General features: G+C 42.7%; 1 protein-coding gene across 1 annotated transcript in view; it reads left to right on the forward strand.

Annotated features, from left to right (window-relative positions):
• wdfy4 (WDFY family member 4) overlaps positions 1-25,573 on the forward strand; it is a 183,762-nt gene that overhangs the window by 142,762 nt on the left and 15,427 nt on the right. Inside the window, 13 exon segments of the mRNA XM_029641018.2 lie at positions 2,200-2,242; positions 2,475-2,594; positions 4,123-4,240; positions 4,475-4,584; positions 7,185-7,335; positions 7,407-7,498; positions 9,508-9,732; positions 9,900-10,020; positions 21,652-21,809; positions 21,984-22,142; positions 22,251-22,430; positions 23,171-23,374; positions 23,950-24,040. Coding sequence (XP_029496878.2) covers positions 2,200-2,242; positions 2,475-2,594; positions 4,123-4,240; positions 4,475-4,584; positions 7,185-7,335; positions 7,407-7,498; positions 9,508-9,732; positions 9,900-10,020; positions 21,652-21,809; positions 21,984-22,142; positions 22,251-22,430; positions 23,171-23,374; positions 23,950-24,040 — 1,772 coding nt within the window.

Below are 25,573 nucleotides of genomic sequence, written 5' to 3' on the forward strand. Positions count from 1 at the left end.
ACACAACTGGACAGTTTTTGTATTTTGGAATGTCCCCACATTGTTCTCACCAGACAGTTCCCACAACCTAATGAAACATTCTGGGAACCTTTAAAGAACAGATTAAATGTGTTCTAGGAACATTCTTGCAACATCAGGCAAGTGTTTTATACAAACATTCTATGAGAACATTTGCCGTGACCGAACAAATGTTCTGGGAACTTGCACAGAACCATTTTTTGTTTGCTGGGTACACATTACACACACTCATCTCCACTAGGGCTGTTGCGTGACCGTCTGTCACGAGTCATTTTTTAAAATTATTTATTTTTACCTTTATTTAACTAGGCAAGTCAGTTAAGAACAAATTCTTATGTACAATGACATCCTAGGAACAGTGGGTTAACTGCCTTGTTCAGGGGCAGAACAACAGATTGTTACCTTGTCAGTTTGGGGATTTGATCTAGCAACTGTTTAGTCACGGTGTTTAGGCTGCTGGCTAAAAAGAAAGTCTGTGTGTGCAAAAAGTGTGTGCAAATGGCATGAGGAGGTAAGGCAATAAGTAGGCCATAGTAGCAGAGTAATTACAATTTAGCAAATTAACACTGGAGTGATAGATGAGCAGATGATGATGTGCAAGTAGAAATACTGGTGTACAAAAGAGCAGAAAAGTAAATAAAAACAATATGGGGATGAGGTAGGTAGATTGGGTGCGCTATGTACAGCTGAAGCGATTCGTTAGCTGCTCAGATGTTTAAAGTTAGTGAGGGAAATATAAGTCTCCAACTTCAGCAATGTTTGCAATTCATTCCAGTCATTGGCAGCAGAGAACTGGAAGGAAAGGCGGCCAAAGTAGGTGTTGGCTTAGAGGATGATCAGTGAGATATACCTGCTGGAGCGCGTGCTACAGGTGGGTGTTTTCGGTGGGTGTTATCGTGACCAGTAAGCTGAGATAAGGCGGCGCTTTACCTAGCATAGACTTATAGATGACATGGAGCCAGTGGGTCTGGCGACGAATATGTAACGAGGGCCAGCCGACGAGAGCATACAGGTCGCAGTGGTAGGTGGTATAAGGGGCTTTGGTGATGAAACGGATGGCACTGTGATAGACTGCATCCAGTTTGCTGAGTAGAGTATTGGATGCTATTTTGTTAATGACATCGCCGAAGTCGAGGATCGGTAGGTTGGTCAGTTTTACGAGGGTATGTTTTAGAGGTCGACCGATTATGATTTTTCAACACCGATACCGATTATTGGAGGACCAAAAAAGCCGATACCGATTAATCGGACAACTTTTTTATTTATTTATAATAATGACAATTACAACAATACTGAATGAACACTTTTTTTTTACCACTTTTTCTCCCCAATTTCGTGGAATCCAATTGTTTTAGTAGCTACTATCTTGTCTCATCGCTACAACTCCCGTACGGGTTCGGGAGGGACAAAGGTTGAAAGTCATGTGTCCTCCGATACACAACCCAACCAAGCCGCACTGCTTCTTAACACAGCGCGCATCCAACCCGGAAGCCAGCCGCACCAATGTGTCGGAGGAAACACCGTGCACCTGGCAACCTTGGTTAGCGCGCACTGCGCCCGGCCCGCCACAGGAGTTGCTGGTGCGCGATGAGACAAGGACTATCAATTGTTGGGACTATCATTTGTTTTTCAACAGGACAATGACCCAACAGACCTCCAGGCTATGTAAGGGCTATTTGACCAAGAAGGAGAATGATGGAGTGCTGTGCCAGATTACTTGGCCTCCACAATCACAAGACCTCAACCCAATTGAGATGGTTTGGGATGAGTTGGAACGCAGAGTGAAGGAAAAGCAGTCAACAAGTGCACAGAATATGTGGGAACTCCTTCAAGACTGTTGGAAAAGCATTCCAGGTGAAGCTGGTTTAGAGAATGCCAAGAGTGTGCAAAGCTGTCATCAAGGCAAAGGGTGGCTACTTTGAAGAATCTCTAATATAAAATATATTTTGATTTAACACTTTTTTGGTTACTACATGATACCATATGTGTTATTTCATAGTTGTGGTGTCTTCACTATTATTATACAATGTAGAAATTAGTAAAAATAAAGAAAAACCATTGAATGGTACTGGAGGTCATGACTAACATGAGCATGTCGAGTAGCCCATGTAAACTGGTAGATGTGGCTTAATGCAGTTGACAGTTGATATTCTGATATTCTGTTGCTGTTGTGTTGTTCAGGAAGACTCCAGTGATGGTGAAGACTACTCAGGTGAAATGGCAGGTACTGTACTGTTTGACATAATTGATAGTGATCTACTGGGAACTTCAGTTGTTTTTCTATGACTGACAAATGTTTGTATTTATTGTGAACATTGTGACAAACACATATTTTAATATTCGTAATATCTTCTAGTATTATCAACATGATATATCATGCATGTGTGTGTTCTCTCTGACAGCGCAGTATTATCTAAATACAGATTGTGTTTGTCTGTGTTCTTTTACTCTGACAGCGTGGGGACATTAGTAATTTTGAGTACCTGATGCATTTGAACACTCTGGCTGGTAGAACCTATAGTGACCTCATGCAGTACCCCGTCTTCCCCTGGGTCCTAGCTGACTACACGTCGGAGGTGAGGAGTAATACTGTCTGTCTCTGTCTGTCTGTGTGTCTGTATATGTGTCTGTCTTTCTGTGTCCATCTCTGTCCCTGTATGTCTCATATCTGTAATAATACTGGCTTTGTAACTACTTATTTAACCTAATTTTGTCATAAAGAGCGCATGTTCAACTTAGTAACAAGCATGACCATCTCAAGAATTTAAATTAAGAAAAAGGACGATATGGAAGCTTGTGTGTATCAGGGAGGGGCAATTGAATGCAAGTTTAACCAAAAATGTGAACTTGTTAAAACATTTCTAGCCTATCTATCTATATGTAATAGGGTTGATGTGTTATGCTCCGACGCACTCAGTTTTCCACCATAAAACACCATAAAATGGCCAAATAGAGTATAATCAGCATACCTGCTTCTACACAATGATTTGACTATAAGGTGTTTCTTTTGAGAAAATAATGTACAAAATTAGTTTTATCAAATTGAAACAAGAGTTCAGTTCACGTTACAGGCATGACCTTAAACCTGAGGGACAAATGTAAATGAGTCACTATTCACATTTAAAGCTGCAATATCTAACTTTTTGGGAGACCCAACCAAATTCACATAGAAATTTTGAAAGAAAGTCTAAGAAGTAGTAGTAGTAGTGTTCTATTTGTGCTATTTCTATGCTTCCCATTCTTAAGTTTTGTTTGTGCAACTTTTACTTTCCGTTTTGTACACCAGCTTCAAACAGCTGAAAATATCATATTTGGGGTTATGGAAAATATATTTCCCAGCGGTTTAGATGGTACAATGATATTCTACATTATTACTTGCTTGGTTTGTCACAAACTGAAATTTGGCTAAATATTCTAATTTTAGCAACCAGGAAATGGCAGAGAGCGATTTATATATAGTGCATCTTTAAATAAGTAAATAATTTGGGCTTTACAATGATGGTGAAAACGTAGGGAAAATCTTGGGGTTAAGGGATTTAAAATCTTCCTAGAAGTTGGACAAACAGGATGTGGGACATGCCAATAATGGGATTTTTTTATGAAAACACACTGCTATTGGAATTTCTAACATGGTTTAGTTAGAGCATAGATATATGTGATCCAACTGTTTTATCGGCTTTTTATGGTAGTTATGCTGTCGACATTAGGAGGATACGATTTGAGAGCACTAGTTGGCTCCACAAGCTGTAAGTAGCTTTGACTGCATGCTCAGCTGACCGTGCATTCAGAGCCATCCAGTGGCTCACCACACTACAAACTTTATTTTACCATGTTCCTGTGAAGCAATTATAATGACAGTCCACCACAACATGCTCAAGAGGCTCCTGATTAGCAAGGGGTAGTCTGTTTAATTTCATTGTGTATTAAAAACACAGTTTACTATCATTGTGAGGGGTTTTCTCCAGTGGTTTGAAAAGGCTATTGGGCTTCCTGGGAAAACTTTGATCGAGGTTGCAGCAGAAACCAAGGGGACAGGGCTTAGTGAAGGGTGAATTGTTATATTATTGATTGCATATTTACATGTCATATACTATTTATTGATAGACCCTGGATCTGACCAAACCGGCGTCATTTCGTGACCTCTCGAAACCAATGGGAGCCCAGACAGAGAAGAGGAGAGACATGTTTATTCAGAGATTTAATGAAGTGGAAAATAGTGAAGGTAGTGTACCATACCATGTGCTGATGTTGTACTAACTGCAACCCCTACTGCAACAACTCAACACTTTAATTTCACATTACACTGCCCACAGTTCTAACATCACTGATATTTAACATGTGTGGCCTACAAGCTGAAGCAATACAGTGTCAAATCACATGATTTTCTCATAGTTCATTGCAGGATGCATTTTGTGTTGTATTGGTTATTCATGGCTGAGTATTTTGGCTATTCTAGGTGACCTGGCAGTGAGGTGTCACTACTGTACCCACTATTCTTCGGCCATCATCGTGTCTTCCTTCCTCGTTCGGATGGAACCCTTCTCACACACCTTTCTGACCCTACAGGTGAGAGGTCAAGGGTCAGCTGCTCTGTTTGGCTCATTACATCTTGGCATGTGCCCCAATTGGCCAGTGTTTTTCAACCAAGGTCCAGGAGAGCTACATGGTGTGCAGGCTTTTTTTCCAGACCAACCCGAACACACCTGATTCAGCCAGTTGGTCAGTTGAAGTTGTATTCGTGCTAGGCTGGAACAGAGGCCTGTACATACTGTATCTCTTTTTTCCATAGTACTGTTCCACTGGTATATGCTGAGCTAAAGAGCAAGCACAGTACATTAAATACAACAAATATTTTACCAGAAAATGTCGAAATAGTATTTTGGGCTTTTCTGTAGATGTCATAAAACGAATAATCCTTAAAAAGATTATCCGGTACTTTTGTATACTTTTTAGCCTGTAGTTCTGAAAGTAGCGCTCACGAGCAAAAAGTGGTCCCTGAAAATTGCGTACTACGTCACATATGTGCACCACGTCATTGCTATCTCTCTATCGCTCTGCTATATGTACATCTTGCTAGCTGTCATTCAAATGGCAAGGTGCTGAAGCTCATTGGCCAGAACTGGAATTGCTAGGGGACTGGCCCACGTTGTTGAAAATGTAGGGAAAATGGTGCAGCACAGCTTCCAGAAAAACAGTCGCTTTCAAACTAGAGATTTTGTGGCGAATTGAGGTAAAACAATAATTCTGCTCATAGATTATGCATGTATGAACTACCAAAGTTGCAGAGCATGTCTTTAATGACTGCCTCCTTATTTTGGACTCGCTGGATTCCATTTCAGCTTTTTAATTCAGAAACAAATTAATTTAAATGAGATTTCAATAAATACCGAACAAAACTATAAACGCAATATGCAACAATTTCAACGATTTTACTGTATAAGGAAATCAGCCCATTGAAATAAATGAATTAGACCCATTAAACCCAATGGATTTCACATGACTGGGAATACAGATATGCATCTGTTGGTCAGTATCTGTTGTGACCACCACACAGATACTGTGTTGCATAGAGTTGATCAGGTTGTTGATTGTGGAATGTTCTCCCACTCCTTTTCAATGGCTGTGCGAAGTAGCTGGATATTGGCCGGAAGTGACACACACTGTAGTACATGTCAATCCAGAGCATCCCAAACGTGCTCAATGGGTGACATGTCTGGTGAGTATGTAGGCCATGGAAGAACTGGGACATTTTCAGCTTTTCCCGGATTTGTGTACAGATCCTTGTGACATGGGGCCGTGCATTATCATGCTTAAACATGAGGTGATGACAGTGGATGAATGGCACAACAACGGGCCACAGGATCTTGTCATGGTATATCTGTGCATTCAAACTGCCATTGATAAAATGCAATTGTGTTCATTTTCTGTAGTTTATGCCTGCCCAAACATAACCCAACCTCCACCATGGGGCACTCTATTCACAATGTTGACATCAACAAACTGCTCGCACACACGACGCCGGTTGGACGTACTGCCAAATTCTCTAAAGCGACTTTGGAGTCGGCTTATGGTAGAGAAACGAACATTAAATTATCTGGCAAAGCTCTGGTTAACATTCCTGCAGTCAGCATGCCCTCAAAACTTGAGACATCTGTGGCATTGTGTGGTGTGACAAAACGGCACATTTCAGAGTGGCCTTTTATTGTCCCCGGCACAAGGTTAACCTGTGTAATGATCATGCTGTTTAATTAGCTTCTTGATATGCCACACCTGTCAGCTGGATGGATTATCTTGGCAAAGGAGAAATGCTTACTAACAGGGATATAAACAAATTTGTGGACACAATGTGAGAGAAATCATATTTTTGTGTCTATGGAACATTTCTCTGATCTTTTTTTTTCAGCTCAATTAACATATGTGTATGTTACATACACTTTATATGTTGTGTTTATATATTTGTTCAGTGTATATTAAGCAAATAAATGTGGTAACATTACAAAACAAAAGAAGAATCCCATTTGGTTGTAAAAGCTGCTGATTTCCAGTCTAGGAATCCAATAGATGCTAATGAGAAGGTCTGCATATTTGATAGTTATCATTAAACAATAAAACAATCAAGATATTAGCTTGTTGTAAACACAGTGCTCACTTTTTCCTTTCAACCCCAGACTAGTGTGTGCAGTTGCAGTAATATCTATAACTTGATTTATGTCCCTAACAGAGTTTAGCCAGTATGGGTGTTATTCTCATTGAATAAAGGTAATTGTTTTGCAGTAAATTACATTCCTCCTCATGGCATCTCTATCAAGGGGTTAGAAGATTTTATGGAAAAATTAAAAGCTTCAGTCAACGTCTGGATGTCAAGAATGAAAACGTGTTTAATATGGTTTAGGTTACTTTATTAAATGTTTCTATTCCAAAGTTTGGTTTGCAATGAAAAACGCTGCATCTTCTGCCATTACGCACACATGTGCACGAATGTGTGCACGCAAGAGCACGCGGACATACTGTACATTCTTACCCACTTCTTATGTCAATCCAGCCACACAAAGGTGCAGGTAGCTTAAGTAACAATGACATGCCTGTGTGAGTGAATGACTGGACAGCTAAAGTTGATGTCGCTCTCTCTCTCTGTGTCTCTTTCTCTCTGTCTCTCTCTCTCTCAGGGAGGGTATGACATAGCAGAGAGGATGTTCCATAGTGTGAAGAAGGACTGGGACTCCGCCTCCAGAGACAACATGAGCGATGTCAGAGAGCTGATCCCAGAGTTCTACTACCTACCTGACTTCCTGGTTAACACAAACCACTTCAAACTAGGTGTGTATTGTGTGTGTTTGTGTATTTTGATGGTGAATATTTATTCTGAAGATGGTTGTGTCTGTCTCCAGGCTGTATGCAGGACGGTACCACTCTAGGGGACGTTGTCCTCCCTCCCTGGGCTAAGGGAGACCCCCGGGAGTTCATCAGAGTTCACCGAGAGGTCAGTTGCCTTTCACGCATGCTGTTAGTTGTACACCAAACATATCTTCTAGTCTGCCGACCACGTAAAGTTGCCATGAATACAATAAGTACAGTAGGATGAAACATTTACTGTTACATTTATATGTTTTGTATTTTTCACCTGAGAAACATTCCCACAAACACCCACAGTGCATCACCCCTGGAAAAGTTTAGGGGTTAAGTGCCTTTCTAAGGGGGCACAATGGCTGGAGATAGCACAGGGATGGGGAGGTCGGTTCTTGTCATTCTAATTCTATATTTTTAGGACTGACTGCTCTCAGTGTGCTAGTGTTTTAGCTGTTATCCATCTTAGTGGAGATATCCCTTATTCGTTAGGCCCAGTCACTTCTTAACAATTTTAAAGAAAGGGGTAAACATTCATGCTGTCCCGTTAAGTTGGGCTCGGGGTTGAACCAGAAAGAGTGAAATTGTTTTCTGCACTTAAATAGATAATCAGCTCTTGTGCTCATCAACAAATGCCTATTATAAATAGGTTAAAGGCTTGTTTTACTGTGTTTAAAACCACTGGCATTACAGGATAACAGGCTTTTCAGAGCCATTAAGTGCACACACAATACACTCTCTCATAACTCTGTTACTACTGCCTGACACTCGGGATGAATGCCTGCTCTCTCTCTCTATTTTTCACTCTCTTTTTTTCCCCTTTCACTCTCGCTATATTTCCTCCCCCTCCACTCCACTCCAGGCCTGTATGGTGTTTATCAGTCTGTAATCTCATAAAATCTCATATTGCCTCCAATTCCCACCAAATTAGCTGTTTTAGCTGCATGTTTATTCTTCCTGATATGCAAATGAACTCCATATGGAACAATATGAACAATAGAAAGCAGTTATGAGACTGAGATCTGTTGTTATTAAGGTCTCCTTAACGGAGACTTCTGGTCATAATGTCCACTATTTCTAATGTTCAAAACATGTCTCTAATTCAAGCTAATTCAAGGCAAATGATTCTGTAATTCTGTGATTCGGTCGTGATGAGAGTATTAGCTCACAACATTTTCCTGCTCCTCACTTTTAAATGGACTCATGTAGGAAATCACACCTGAGTAATCTGATAGATGCTGGGCTTTCTAATGAGTTTCTGTTTCCTTGTTCACACTTTGAGTTATAATTCAGAGGTTATAAAAGGCTTAGATTTGTTTGTATCTCATACTGTTGCGGATGAATGATGGTTTTAGGGTTAACTCTCCTATCCGAGTTGCTCCTGGTTTGTATGTGGCTAGAAGGTCCTCCTCGTACATTTTCGTATATTCAACTATACTGTAAATGCCAGTCAACAAAGAATTGGATGTTTCTTGATTGCATTTATATTACTGTGCGTGTGTCTGTCTGTCCGTCCGTCCATCCATCCGTATGTTCATACAGTGGTTGCTCAACTAAAAGTTTGGAGATTATGCTGCAGGACATAGAGGTAATTTGTGGTTTAGTACAATACCCTGTGTCACTGCTTCAATGCTCCAGACCACCGCAAGGGGGTTAGAGCACTGATTATGCTTTTGAGAGCCATATAGATTGCAAAATAATTGGGAAGAGATTTTCAATGGCACGTTTTATGAATTGACACAAAATCCCCCCCCCCCCCCCCCCCCCAGCTCCACGACCACAGGCCAAACCTTGCTGAGATGATCAATGTATTTGTTGCACTGTTGTATCGGCTATTTCTCAAGCCAAAACATCTTGATGGCCTTCACCAGTTGGGGCGGCAGGTAGCCTAGTGGTTAGAGCATTGGGCCAGTAACCAAAAAGTTGCTAGATCAAATCCCCGAGCTGACAAAGTAAAAATCTGTCATTCTGCCCCTGAACAAGGCAGTTAACCCACTGTTCCTTGGCAATTAAATAACGTGCCATAGAATTCTGCGGCAGCCCTCAAGGTGTGTTGCAGTATGACACAACTTTTACAGGAAGAACCACTGTATGTGGGTGCATGTGCGTTTGTGTTGTATCTTACTATTTTGCTCTGTCCCCCAGGCTCTGGAGAGTGAGTATGTTAGCTCCCACCTCCACCTGTGGATCGACCTGATCTTTGGGCACTGCCAGCAGGGACCAGCCGCTGTAGAGTCCCTCAACACATTCCACCCCTACTTCTACGCCCAGAGAGGGAAAGGGACAAGGGGGCAGGATGCACTCAGAGACCCCCTTATTAAGAGTACCATCCAGGGATACGTCAATAACTTTGGACAGGTTCCCAAACAGGTAGGAAGGAGAGAAGCCTTGACAATCTACCATTACACATATCTAGGAGGTACTGGTTGTAGAAATGGGGTATATTTCAGTTGGCTCTTGATTTGTGCCAGATTTAGCCAGTGATGGCCAAAGTGAGGGTTGTCTCTATGAATGACCTCTACCCTTTGAAACCTCAGCTGTTCAACAAGCCCCACCCTCCTCGTGCCGGCTCAAAAAAGGAGGGATCAGCAACCGCCCAGCCAACCCCCTTTTTCTTCAGACTGGACAAGCTCAAACCCTCCATTCAACCATTCAAAGGTAAAGTTCCAATTATAACACGATCATAACATTACTCAAACTTTCTGTACCACTCTCAACACTGTCTAGCACTATTCAATCCCACACAAACCGTATCCAAGCACTTCTCTAACAATACCCCAAAACAGTAGAATCAGGAGTGCTGTGCTTTACTTTTCTGACTTTATTTTCCCTGTGGGGAAAAATTGTTTGCAGTACTATGTGGAAATCACAGAAGGCTGCTGAGAGGAGGACGTCTCATAATAATGAATGGAATGGTATCAAACCCATGGAAACCATGTGCTTGATGAGTACGATCACCATCCCAAAAATTCAGTTCCAGCCATTGCTATGAGCCCGTCCTCCCCAATTAAGGTGCCACCAATCTCCTGTTGTGAATATTTAAAAGGCGTTACAAAGAACTAGACTTGTATACAGAAGTGCGAGCGTATGCAGTGTGTGTACGCAAGAAAGACTCATGTATTTAATCATTTTCATTCACCTTATTATTTCAAAATAACGTTTTTGTACCTCAATTATTTTATATACTAGATGGGCCAGGTCCATAGGGAGCAATAGGAAGAGGTTGGCTAGACACTCTTCATAGGGTAATTTACCCAGCACACACACACAGATCTGCTACTACGGACTTACAATATTGAGATGGACCCACCAGCGAAGCCTTGCTTAATAATCGGATTAGCCATTCTGAAGGAGATGAGCTGAATGTGTGTGTATGTTGAGGTGATGCATACCTTCCTGCATGTTACATCTCAGAGTGTTGTCTGATCAAGAAGCATGTAGAGATGACTAGAGAGAAAGATATTAAGGTGATATTAAAGGATATTATTAAGGGTAATGCTGAAACATTCTCCAGGCTCTTTCTGCTTCCAGGGTATTTGGAAGGTAAAGGTGGCGATAGGAAAATAAATATTTTTCCCATCCAGGTTGGAGCAGATCAATTAAAGGCACAATTACAGGACGCCAGATACACAAACATCCTGATCCTTATAAAGGTGTATGTGTATCCCCTAGGGCAGGGTGGCAGTGTATGGTCTGCAATGCCATATGGGATATTAATTTAATGAAATTCAGCAGAAGTTGGGAAACTCTTTCATGTGATGGTTTTGAAGTAGGACTATTTGTAACGGTTTTCTAATGGTGAAGGAGAGTCGGACCAAACTGCAGTGTGTAGATTTCGATCCATGTTTAATAAAACAACGTAACACGAATCAAAAACACAAACTCAACTAAACAATAAACGTAATGAAAACCGAAACAGCCTAAACTGGTGCAAACGAACACAGACTCAGGACATCAAGACACTAAGGACAATCACCCACAATACAACCAAAGAATATGGCTGCCTAAATATGGTTCCCAATCAGAGACAACGATAACCACCTGCCTCTGATTGAGAACCACTCCAGACAGCCATAGACTTTCCTAGAACACCCTACTAAGCTACAATCCCACTAACATACACACCAAAACCCCCAGACAAAACACACCACAATACAAAAACTCCATGCCACACCCTGGCCTGACCCAATACATAAAGATAAACACAAAATACCAGGGCGTGACACTATTATTATTATTTTACCAGGTAATTTGATCCATGTACTTGGTGGCAGAGATTAAGTGTAGCCGATACTACGCTATCTAAGTTTACTAAGGAACTCTTTCCATAAATATATAGCACACAGATACAAACAATCTGGTGGGAGCGTGCAACCTGGTTCACACAGACTGGAGGCTGAGACTGAAATAACGCGAGGAGATTTCATGGAGTTTATTTATTTTTTAACCTTTATTTAAATAGGCAGGTCAGTTAAGAACAAATTCTTATTTTCAATGACGGTGGTTTAGGAACAGTGGGTTAACTGCCTTATTCAGGGGCAGAACGACATATTTTTACCTTGTCAGCTCGGGGATTCGATCTTGCAACCTTTCGGTTATTAGACGTCCCCCAAAGGCTAACTTTCTAGCCCTTGCTATCTGCTTTGCTTGCTAATTCGGCCTGCTAACTGCTAGCTTGTTTACCCCCGGTCTGCTAACTGCTAGCTTGTTTAGCCCCGGCCTACTAACTGTTAGCTTGTTAGCACAGGCCTGCTAACTGTCTGAATCGCCACGTCCCCAGCCAGCCCAACCGCTCACTGGACCCATATTTACTTTCAATCTCTTTTCGATTTTTAATTAGATTATATCTTCCGGTAACCTGCCTCACCCAATGTGTTACGGAATCGCTATTATTTTAAATTTTTATAACACATTCAGGAACCTCCAGAAGCTAACCAGCTAACTAGCTACAAGCTATTTAGTCATTGTTAGCCACTGCTAGCGGCTTTTACCTTCTGCACAGCCAGCCAGTTTTTTTTACCTGGATAATACTCGCCAGTCTAGCTTCCCTGTCCCATCCACCGCTGCCCCCTGGACACTGATCACTTGGCTACATAGCTGATGCATGCTGGACTGTCCATTAATCACGGTACTCCATTCTGTTTGTTTATGTTTTATCTGTCGGCCCCAGCCGCACTCAGGCTCTGTGTGTAGTTAATCCGGCCCTCTCTGCCTAGTCAACGCCATTTTACCTGCTGTTGTTGTGCTAGCTGATTAGCTGATGTTGTCTCACCTACTGTTTTAGCTAGCTCTCCCAATCAACACCTGTGATTACTGTATGCCTCGCTGTATGTCTCTCTCAAATGTCAATATGCCTTGTATACTGTTGTTCAGGTTAGTTATCATTGTTTTAGTTTACAATACAGCCCCTAGTTCCACTCTTCATACCCCTGATACCTCCTTTGTCCCACCTCCCACACATGCGGTGACCTCACCCATTACAACCAGCATGTCCAGAGATATAACCTCTCTTATCATCACCCAGTGCCTGGGCTTACCTCCGCTGTACCCGCACCCCACCATACCCCTGTCTGCGCATTATGCCCTGAATATATTCTACCATGCCCAGAAATCTGCTCCTTTTATTCTTTGTCCCCAACACTCTAGGCGACCAGTTTTGATAGCCTTTAGCCGCACCCTCATATTACTCCTCCTCTGTTCCACGGGTGATGTGGAGGTAAACCCAGGCCCTGCATGTCCCCAGGCACCCTCATTTGTTGACTTCTGTGATCGAAAAAGCCTTGGTTTCATGCATGTCAACATCAGAAGCCTCCTCCCTAAGTTTGTTTTACTCACTGCTTTAGCACACTTTGCTAACCCTGATGTCCTTGCCGTGTCTGAATCCTGGCTCAGGAAGGCCACCAAAAATTCTGATATTTCCATACCCAACTATAACATTTTCCGTCAATATAGAACTGCCAAAGGGGGAGGAGTTGCAGTCTACTGCAGAGATAGCCTGCAAAGTAATGTAATATTTTCCAGGTCCATACCCAAACAGTTCGAACTACTAATTTAAAAAAATACTCTCTCCAGAAATAAGTATCTCACTGTTGCAGCCTGCTACCGACCCCCCTCAGCTCCCAGCTGTGCCCTGGACACCATTGGTGAATTGATCGCCCCCCATCTAGCTTCAGAGTGTGTTCTGTTAGGTGACCTAAACTGGGATATGCTTAACACCCCGGCAGTCCTACAATCTAAGCTAGATGCCCTCAATCTCACACAAATCATCAAGGAACCCACCAGGTACAACCCTAAATCTGTAAACAAGGGCACCCTCATAGACGTCATCCTGACCAACTGGCCCTCCAAATACACCTCTGCTGTTTTCAACCAGTATCTCAGCGATCACTGCCTCATTACCTGTATCCGCTACGGATCCGCAGTCAAACGACCACCCCTCATCACTGTCAAACGCTCCCTAAAACACTTCTGTGAGCAGGCCTTTCTAATCGACCTGGCCCGGGTATCCTGGAAGGACATTGACCTCATCCCGTCAGTTGTGGATGCCTGGTCTTTCTTTAAAAGTAACTTCCTCACCATTTTAGATAAGCATGCTCCGTTCAAAAAATGCAGAACTAAGAACAGATATAGCCCTTGGTTCACTCCAGACCTGACTGCCCTCTACCAGCACAAAAACATCCTGTGGCGGACTGCAATAGCATCGAATAGTCCCCGCGATATGCAACTGTTCAGGGAAGTCAGGAACCAATACACACAGTCAGTCAGGAAAGCTAAGGCCAGCTTCTTCAGGCAGACATTTGCATCCTGTAGCTCAAACTCCAAAAAGTTCTGGGACACTGTGAAGTCCATGGAGAACAAGAACACCTCCTCCCAGCTGCCCACTGCACTGAGGCTAGGTAACACGGTCACCACCGATAGATAAATCCATGTTAATCGAAAACTTCAACAAGCATTTCTCAACGGCTGGCCATGCCTTCCGCCGGGCTACTCGGCCTGGTTCACCAACTACTTTGCAGACAGAGTTCAGTGTGTCAAATCGGAGGGCATGCTGTCCGGTCCTCTGGCAGTCTCTATGGGGGTGCCACAGGGTTCAATTCTCGGGCCGACTCTTTTCTCTTTATATATCAATGATGTTGCTCTTGCTGCGGGCGATTCCCTGATCCACCTCTACGCAGACGACACCATTCTGTATACTTCCGGCCCGTCCTTGGACACTGTGCTATCTAACCTAAAAACGAGCTTCAATGCCATACAACACTCCTTCCGTGGCCTCCAACTGCTCTTAAATGCTAGTAAAACCAAATGCATGCTTTTCAACCGTTCGCTGCCTGCACCCGCACGCCCAACTAGCATCACCACCCTGGATGGTTCCGACCTTGAATATGTGGACATCTATAAGTACCTAGGAGTCTGGCTAGACTGTAAACTCTCCTTCCAGACTCATATCAAACATCTCCAATCAAAAATCTAATCTAGAGTCGGCTTTCTATTCCGCAACAAAGCCTCCTTCACTCACGCCGCCTAGTAAAACTGACTATCCTACCGATCCTCGACTTCGGCGATGTCATCTACAAAATAGCTTCCAACACTCTACTCAGCAAACTGGATGCAGTTTATCACAGTGCCATCCGTTTTGTCACTAAAGCACCTTATACCACCCACCACTGCGACCTGTATGCTATAGTCGGCTGGCCTTCGCTACATATTCGTCGCCAGACCCACTGGCTCCAGGTCATCTACAAGTCCATGCTAGGTAAAGCTCCGCCTTATCTCAGTTCACTGGTCACAATGGCAACACCCACCCGTAGCACGCGCTCCAGCAGGTGTATCTCACTGAACATCCCTAAAGCCAACATCTCATTCGGCCGCCTTTCGTTCCAGTTCTCTGCTGCCTGTGACTGGAACAAATTGCAAAAATCGCTGAAGTTGGAGACTTTTATCTCCCTCACCAACTTCAAACATCTGCTATCTGAGCAGCTAACCGATCGCTGCAGCTGTACATAGTCTATCGGTAAATAGCCCACCCAATTTTACCTACCTCATCCCAATACTGTTTTTATTTATTTACTTTTCTGCTCTTTTGCACACCAATATCTCTACATGTACATGACCATCTGATCATTTATCACTTCAGTGTTATTAATCTGCAAAATTGTAATTATTTGCCTACCTCCTCATGCCTTTTGCACACAATGTATATAGACTCTCTTTTTTTCTACTGTGTTATTGACTTGTTAATTGTTTACTCCATGTGTAACTCTGTGTTGTCTGTTCACACTGCTATGCTTTATCTTGGCCAGGTCACAGTTGCAAATGAGAACTTGTTCTCAACTAGCCTACCTGGTTATATAAAGGTGAAATATATATATATTTTTTTTAATTAGTCCCACCCCTAACCAATAGGTTACCTGCCGCCTATAACGAGTTCTAGGGGAGTCGTGTAAAGGCCACCCATAACATCCACATAACTGCAAGACAGAGACAACTGGTGACAGTATGATTGTCTGAATCACTGAATAACTCGGTCTATCAGTCCATATTATATCGTAAGGAATAACAGCAATTCAACCAGCTCAAGGACTAAACCTACTCAAATCAAAATGGTGCCAAACACTAAAGAAAAAAACATTCAAATCAATAGCTACATTTAAACTGTAATGTTATTTGCGCAACCCTGGTTATGATAATATGTGTGAGATATATCACTATGGGGATTTGCTTTAGTGGATTCTATAACTGAAGTACCAATCACAGTCTGTTGGAGACTGACAGACTGGTAATTCTCTATCATGCCTCTCTTCATTTGCGCTCTAGCGAGCAAGGAAACACAGTGAAATATCTCACTCATATTATCATAGAACCGTGGTTATGCAAGTAAAGCTAAGTTCTATATGAAATGTATTGTTTCGATATTTCACTATGGGGATATAGACTACCCCCATATCGAGACATGCTCTCCAAAGCCAGACTATTTCCAACCCTTCAGAAGCTCTGACACTAAGGAAGTATATACCAACAAAAGTGCAGTGACATCCAGCAGGTAAAAACCTCATAAATGTATCAGGCGTGGTTCAAATAGCCATAGTGATAATCTATTGTTGAAGGAGATGCTTTTGGACCAGCGGAGGCTTCTGAGTTTAGGACGGCTCATAATAATGGAACGGAATGAATGGAATGGCATCAACACATGGAAAGCATGTGTTTGTTATATTTGATCCCATTCCACTAATTCCACTGCAGGCATTACCATGAGCCTGTCCTCCCCAATTAAGGTGCCACCAACCTCTAGGGTTTCGAATAGTACCAAACAAGTGGTCATACTTCTGATGGAATGAGCCCTTCCAGGCCGCAACCCTTGCTGTCATTCTTTCCAACATAACAGCCTCCTCTACCCAAAAGGACAGTGAGAGAGAGGCCTCCCCTTGCAGGTAGGTGCCCAAGAAACAAATAGGTAGTTCTAGCTCTTCTCCAATAACCTCGCTCCATCCAAGTTAAAGCACATACTAGACACAAACAGGGAAGACGCTCCTGTCCCTTTTAAACAGGAAGAGCGATGGGTGGGAAACCACAAGCTCTTAAGACGAAACAAGCATAGTTGTTGCTAACCTTGTGCATAAAAGTTGGGGTCAGGTAACAAGGTAACCTAGGAGAACCCGGGGCAACTGTAGGCACGAATTGTGGACTGATATGTTGTGCAGCTCGCTCGCTTGCAGGCGGGCAGACTGCACAGAAGGAGAGGTGTTACCTCTCCGCACTTTCCATCGGCTGTCAGGAAGCCTCAGGCGCAATAGAAAAGTCCCAAGACTGGGCTAAAGGCCTGGAGACTAGGCACCTGGAGACTAGGCGCAAGCGATGTGCATACTCTTTCAACGACATGCGCAGACCAGCTAGCTGGAGTGTTTACGGACATATTCAATCTTTCCCTATCCCAGTCGTCTGTCCCCACATGATTCAAGATGTCCACCATTGTTCCTGTACCCATGAAAGCAAAGGTAACTGAACTAAATGACTATCGCCCCGTAGCACTCACTTCTGTCATCTTGAAGTGCTTTGAGAGGCTAGTTAAGGATCATATCACCTCTACCTTACCTGATACCCTAGACCCACTTTAATTTGAATATAGCCGCAATAGATCCACAGACGATGCAATTGTCACCATACTGCACACTGCCCTATCCCATCTGGACAAGAGGAATACCTATGTAAGAATGCTGGTCATTGACTATAGCTCAGCCTTCAATACCATAGTACCTTCCAAGCTCATCGTTAAGCTTGGGGCCCTGGGTCTGAACCCTGCCCTGTGCAACTGGGTCCTGGACTTCCTGACGGGTCAGCCCCAGGTGGTGAAGGTAGGAAACACCCCCACTTCGCTGATCCTCAACACAGGGACCCCACAAGGGTGCGTGCTCAGCCCCCTCCTGTACTCCTTGCTCACCCATGACTGCGTGGCCACGCATGCCTCCATTTCAATCATTACGTTTGCAGACGACACAACAGTTGTAGGCCTGATTACCAACAATGACAAGAAAGACTATAGGGAGGAGGTGAGGACCCTGGCAGAGTGGTACCAGGAAAATAACCTCTCCCACAACGTCAACAAAATAAAAGAGCTGATCGTGGACTTCAGGAAACAGCAGAAAGAACAGTGGAGAAGGTGAAAAGCAACAGCATCTCTTCAACCTCAGGAGGCTGAATAAATTTGGCTTGGCCCCTAAGATCTTCACAAACTTTTACAGATGCACAATTGAGAGCATCCTGTCGAGCTGTATCGCCGCCTGGTACGGCAACAGCACTACCCACAACCGCAGGGCTCTCCAGAGGGTGGTGCGGTCTCCCCAACACATCACCGGCGGCGCACTGCCTGCCCTCCAGGACACCTACAGCACCCGATGTCACAGGATGGCCAAAAAGAACATCAAGGACATCAACCACCCGGGCCACGGCCTGTTCACCCCCCTACCATCCAGAAGGCGAGGTCAGTACAGATGAATCAAAGCTGTGACCAAGATATATCAGACTGTTAAATAGCCATCATTAGCTTGCACCTTAGAGGCTCCTGCCCTATATACATTGACATAGAATCACTGGTCACTTTATAAATGGAACACTGGTCACTTTATAAATGGAACACTAGTCACTTTAATAATGTTTACATACTGCTTTACTCATTTCAAATGTATATACTGCATTTTATTCTACTGTATTTTAGTCAATGCCACGTCGACATTGATCTTCCTAATATTTATATATTTCTTAACTTCTTGCGACTAGCAATCCCGGATCCGGGAGCGTAATCATAGCCTCAAACGAATTAGCATAACGCAGCGGACATAAATACCCCTAGAAACATTTCCTATTCATGGAAATCGCAAATTAAATATATTCAAACACAAGCTTAGCCTTTTGTTAATCACACTGTCATCTCAAATTTTCTAAATATGCGTTACAGCCAACGCTAGACAAGCATTTGTGTAAGTTTATCATGGCATAATGCTATGCTAGGCTCTGCTGGCAGCAGGCAACATTTTCACGAAAATAAGAAAAGCAACCAAATTAAATCATTTACCTTTGAAGAACTTCGGATGTTTTCACTCAGGAGACTCCCAGTTAGATAGCAAATGTTCCTTTTTTCCCAAAATATTATTTTTGTAGGCAAAATAGCTCCCGTTTGTTCATCATGCTTGGCTGAGAAATCGTCCGGAAAATGCTACCACTACAACGCCAAACGTTTTTCAAAATGAGCTACATAATATCGACAGAAACACGGCAAACGTTGTTTAGGATCAATCCTCAAGGTGTTTTTAACATATATATTCGATAATATATCCGTCGAGGCAATTGGTTTCTTATAAGAAGCGATTGGAAAAATGGCTACCTCAGTATTTTACGCAAGATTTTCTGCGGGAGACACCATGTGACCACTTGCTAAATATGGTCCCTTACGGCTATTCTTCAATGGAAATGCGTAAAAAGATGTCACAATGCTCTAGACACCTTGGGGAATACATGGAAAACGTAAGCTCATTCGTAGCTCATTCACAGCCATATAAGGAATCATTGGCATGAGGAGGTTTCAAAAAATGCGGCACTTCCTGGTTGGATTTTTATCTGGGTTTCGCCTGTAACATCAGTTCTGTTGCACTCACAGACCATATCTTTGCAGTTTTGGAAACGTCAGAGTGTTTTCTATCCAAAGTTGTCAATTATATGCATAGTCGAGCATCTTTTCGTGACAGAATATCTTGTTTAAAACGGGAACGTTTTTCATCCAAAAATTAGAATAGCGCCCCCTAAACACTTAACTCCATTCTTTAACTTTAGATTTGTTTGTATTGTTGTGAATTGTTAGGTATTCCTGCACTGTTGGAGCTAGGAACACAAGAATCTCACTACACCTGCAGTAACATCTGCTAAATATGTGTATGTGACCAATACAATTTGATTTGATTTGATATAACCATACTGTGTAACTATCAGAGCCTGCATGACAGGCCAAGATAGTGGATTAAACGGACGTTGACAGAAATGATCTGTTCAGGTCATATCACTTCTCAGAAGAGCATTACTAATTTCCACAGTGAGCGTAAAGACTGGCGCTTTTGATGATCTCAAGTGACATATTTGTCGCATTCAGTCTTTACCTCTCATGGGCCACACCCAGAAGGTCATAGTGCTAGGTGAGGGTGGTACATTTTTATGTGCGCATGGGACCGACAATCCTTGCGTAATGGCAACCGCCAGGGATGGTTGTAAGCAAGAGAGTGATATCCACCAACCATCTCCATCGCCGAGGGGTCTTGAAGATGAGAGATAAGCCTGTTACCTCACTCTGCTACCATGAAGGTGTTTGTTACAACCCTCATAGGGTAGTCGGTTCTAACAGACTGTGGAGTCAATCTGTATAGATGGGTGGTTAGTTGCAACGTCACAAAAAACGATGTGCAACAGAAGTTAGCATGTTGTTGTGATTCTGGATGGCCAGATTGCTAGCATGAATGATAAGAACCTGCCATGTGGGGAATCGTAAGTAGCTCATTTCAGCTTGTTTCGTCTTGCTCTGAGTGATTTCATGTCAATGCTAATATGGCTCAAATTCGCTAGCTAGCTAACCAACAACTGTAACGATGTATTTGAGAGATAACAAGTGCTTATTGTGCAAATGTTTTTGTCAACACAGACTGGTGCGCGATGACCATACTATTTTCCAGGAGAGTTTTCATCTGTATTTTTCATAGCAGTATATTTACCACCACAAACCGATGCTGGCACTAAGACCACACTCAGCGAGCTGTATAAGGCCATAAGAAAACAAGAATAAGCTCATCCAGAAGAGGCGCTCCTAGTGGCCGTGGACTTTAATGTAGGCAAAATTAAATCTGTTTTAGCTAATTTCTACCAGCACATCACATGTGCAACCAGAGGAAACAAAACTAGACCACCTTCACTCCACACACAGCGACGCATACAAATCTCTCCCTCGCCCTCCATTTGGTAAATCTGACCATAATTCTATATTCCTGATTCCTGCTTACATGCAAAAACTGAAGCAGGAAGTACCAGTGACGCGCTCAATACAGAAGAGGTCATATGATGCGGATGCTACGCTACAGGACTGTTTTGCTAGCACAGACTGGAATATGTTCCGGGATTCATCCAATGGCATTGAGTAGTGTGTCACCTCAGTCACCGGCGTCATCAATAAATACATGGACGACGTCGTCCCCACAGTGACTGTATGTACATATCCCAACCAGAAGCCATGGATTACAGGCAACATCTGTACTGAGCTAAAGGCTAGAGCTCCTACTTTCAAGGAGTGGGACACTAATCTGGACGCTTTTAAGAAATCCTGATATTCCCTTAGACGAACCATCCAACAAGCAAAGCGCACGCACACACACACACACACACACACACACACACACACACACACACACACACACACACACACACACACACACACACACACACACACACACACACACACACACACACCTGCACACAGCTCATCTGTAAATAGCCCACCCAACTACCTCATCCCCATATTGTTATTAATTGTTTTGCTCCTTTGCACCCTAGTATCTCTACTAGAGAGGTTCTAGAGAGGCTCTTATCTTAGAGAACAACAAACTTCTCCTACGTCCCTCTATCCCCCCCCGCCTTCATAGTGCATTAGGCCAGGTGGTTTGTGTGGATAAAGAGGATCTGGACTTATTTTACCCCCTTCTATTCATATCTCGATCTCTTCTTCTCCTCACCCTTTCCCTATCTTCTCTTCCTCCCCTTCAGAGCTCCTTCGTGGTCCAGTAGGCCAGGTGGTTTGTGTGGACAAAGAGGTTTTGGTCGTAGAGAAGAACAGACTACTGATCCCTCCTCTGTGGAATGTCTACTTCTCCTGGGGCTTCCCTGATAACTCCTGCTCCTTCGGACACTACACCACTGAGAAAGTATGTACACCATGGAGGCCTTTTATTCACTTACTCACACTAACAAAGGTTCAATTAGATTGCCATCCATCCATCATGAGGTAGCAACATGACATGAAGCTTTAAAGTTGGCCAAACCATTTCCAACATAGACAATGACTAACATTTGTGTGTATTTCTATTTCCCTCTCCTAGACCTTTGCTGTATGTGAGAGTATGTGTGACTGGGGGAAGATGCTGTGTGCAGCGTGTCCCAACCAAGCTACCATAGTCACTGCTGGGATCAGCTCAGTGGTGTGTGTGTGGGATGTTTCCATCAGCAAGGACAAACTCACTCACATGAAACTCAGACAGGTGTGTGTGATGTGGTGTGAGAGTGATGTGGTGTGAGAATGTATCTAGCCCAATACACAGTAAAATGTGTGTGTGTTTGATAAAGTGAATCTCATATTGGTCTCCCAGGCGCTGTATGGTCATACCGATGCAGTAACGTGTCTGGCGGTGTCTGAGGTTCATGGAATGATAGCCAGCGGTTCGCGTGACCTCACCTGTATACTGTGGGACCTTGAGGAACTCAACTACATCACTCAGCTACCTGGACACAAGGCTAGCATCACAGCACTTGCTATCAATGACCTCACGGTGAGTCTACACTCTCTTTTTACCTCTTTCACATCATTATCTCTCTATATTTTTTCTCTTTTTCTCCCCCCACAAGTCCAGAATCCATGTGCTAACTATCAACAACATCTGAGAGTTGACCTCTTTCTATACCTCCTTTTGCATCCGTCTATCGCTTTTCTTTCCACTTTCTATTTCTCTCTTTAGTGGGATCCTGTTGGATCCTGCCTGCTAAACATATTTTTTTTAAAGTACCACACAAGTACATAGGGACCATCATCGTTTAGCCAGTCTATTGCACAAGCATTCCTGGAACTCAGAATGAGGAAGGGAGGATTTCCTTTTCTGGCTGCACACATCCTCTACTATGCTCGGTGCTCATAGGTCTACCATGTGTGTGGTCACTGATAGAGACACTTTTCCGTTCATTCCCTCATTTGTTTGTATTTGTATTTATTATGGATCCCCGTTAGCTGCTGCTAAAGCCGTGTGTGTGTGTGTGTGTGTGTTTGTGTGTGTGTGTGTGTGTCTGTGTGAGTGTGCCAATGTTTGTGTTGCTTCACAGTCCCGCTGTTCCATAATGTGTTTTTTTAATCTGTTTTTTAAATCAAATTTTACTGCTTGCAACAGTTACTTGATGTGGAGTCCCATGTAGTCGTGGCTCTATGTAGTACGGTGAGCCTCCCATAGTCTGTTCTGCACTTGGGGATTTGTAGCATGGCCAACCCCTTTTACCTGTGTATGTTAACCCTCTCCTTCAGGGTGAGATAGCATCGTGTGCAGGGCCGGTCCTGTACCTGTGGAGTATGAAGGGTCAGTTACTCACCTGGCTCGACACATCCTGTGGCTCTGATGTCACATCCTGCAGCTCAGATGGGGACATCCTGTCTGTCTGCTTCACTCAGAGACACGAGTGGGATCCACGAAACGTTATAGTCACTGGCTGTGCTGACGGGATAGTGAGGGTAAGAGAGTGAGAGTGCGTGTTTGCTAGTTCTTATTCGACAATGTGTGTATGTGTGTCTTACTTACTAAAACTACCTAATGTGTACTAATCATACTAAATACTATTTAGAACTTACTGTTTAGTAGAAATGTATGCCGTAAGCATCAAATATTAACATACTAGGCTAACCCATAATGAGAATGCGTCATATAATGCAAAATTCGTTCATTTTGTACAATGCGTCCCCTTATATGATTATCAGCTTAATTGGGTTTGAAAATACTTTTTTTTCTCACTAGTGTGCAGCGGATTCTACTAAATGAAAGGCAGAGATGAGTTTGACATCCTGGCATTTAAATCATATCGAATTGTTGAGATTTCATATACTATAAAACCTTATATTATCGCACAGCTTATCAGCCTACTACTTAGAACACAAATACGAGTATTCGGACACGGCCTGATTGTTTGTTTGTGTGTGTGTGCATACGCATCAGGGTGTTGTGGGAGGTTTGCGTGTGTATGCACGTGCCTATGTGCATGTGTGTCTGTCTTTAATGCGTTCAGTTATGTTGGATTGTTTGTGTGTAACAGATCTGGAGGACTGAGTACACTAGAACATCACCTGATCCTCCACAGCAGCCCACATCCCCAGGACAGGATCAGTCTGCAATGACCATAGACGGTAATGCTAATGCTAATTTCATGCTAATAACATCAAGACATAAATAGTCCTCAAATGAGAAGAATATGATTTTTTAAAACACTTCTGGTTCATAATCAAATAAGTGCTTTTACACTCCCCCAGATATACATTTGGACAGTGAAGCTAAAACTTTTAATATGGCTCTATTCTTCAGAATTTTGGATTTGAGATCAAATGTTTCATATGAGGCGACAGAACAGAATGTCACATTTTATTTGAGGGTATTTTTTATACATATCTGTTTTAGCGTTTTTTAAATTAAAGCACTTTATGGATCTAGTACCCCCATTTGAAGGTGTCATAAGAATTTGGACAACTCACTTACAGGGCTCTATTTTCGGGTAGTACTAGTGTCAAACACAAGTTAGTTTGCATTTCGTCATGTAGAAACTTGCGCACTGACATTTTTCAGCCCTAACGCTATGTTCGGCAATAAACCTGTCTAACATCAGCTCGCTTGCGCTGAGGTGGGAGGGGTGGCACTATTTGAAGTGTGTCCTTTAATAGCGCTAATGGGAAGTTTAAAGACACACAAAAAGCAGGTCTTAACGGTATCGCAGTTTATAATGGCATGGATTTTGAGAGCGGAAGTGCAGCCTATTCAGTCTATCCTATCCAGCCTATCCAGGAGAGATGTGCCCTTTGTGCCAGTGAATCTCATATTTAGAAAACATATTGTTTTCCCCCATTTTGTTTCATTTGAGTAAAAACAAAGCATAGGCTAATCAAGGCTGGTTTAGCAGCATTGCATAGATGCGTCTATTTTATCCTTGCCATAAACCAAAAGTAGACTAAAAATAAAGGGGTTTTAAGTGGTCTACGGAGGGTGCTTTTTAAATTGTCTACTGAGAGGTTTTTGCCCTCATGCTTTTTCATTATTTACAATTCACATACCTGTATTTCGCTTGCTCACGTAGGCTATCCATCCACATTTTCAAAGAGCGCCCCTCGTGCGATTACCAGTCCAAACTATTCAGTATTCCTATGATGCCATTTTTTTTGAGAATCTGCCTTGCACATCGGCAACGATGCAATTGACAGGAGCCTAGTATTTTGTAAAGACGTTTGAATTTTATGCATAAAGGCATTTAGGCCTACACAGTGCCATGGAACAAGGGAAGTGATTTATGATATCATGCTTCTCAAACCCCTTCCTATTTAGAAATAGGTATGTCTAAATACAGTTACAGGCACCATAATTGCCCCCTGTGGGCATATAATACAGACAAGGCAATTTAGACTATGGAGGGTTTTACGCACGTCCAAACGTTACACAGGAGCTGAATAAAGATCCAATATAAAGACAAAATGGGAATGTCCACTCGTCGCAAATGTAATGATTTATAAACATCACAGAACCATCTTACAGGTCATATTTACACTTCTCCAGAAATACCAAACATTGCATTCAAGCCATGTACGTTCTCACCATAAACCCATGGATGGTGAATCTTTAATAATACGTTTTTTAATTAAATTAAACAAAAAACAATCCACTTTTTTTTTAAACAA

The sequence above is a fragment of the Oncorhynchus nerka genome, linkage group LG28 (genome assembly GCF_034236695.1).
Source record: "Oncorhynchus nerka isolate Pitt River linkage group LG28, Oner_Uvic_2.0, whole genome shotgun sequence".
NCBI classification, from domain to species: domain Eukaryota; kingdom Metazoa; phylum Chordata; class Actinopteri; order Salmoniformes; family Salmonidae; genus Oncorhynchus; species Oncorhynchus nerka.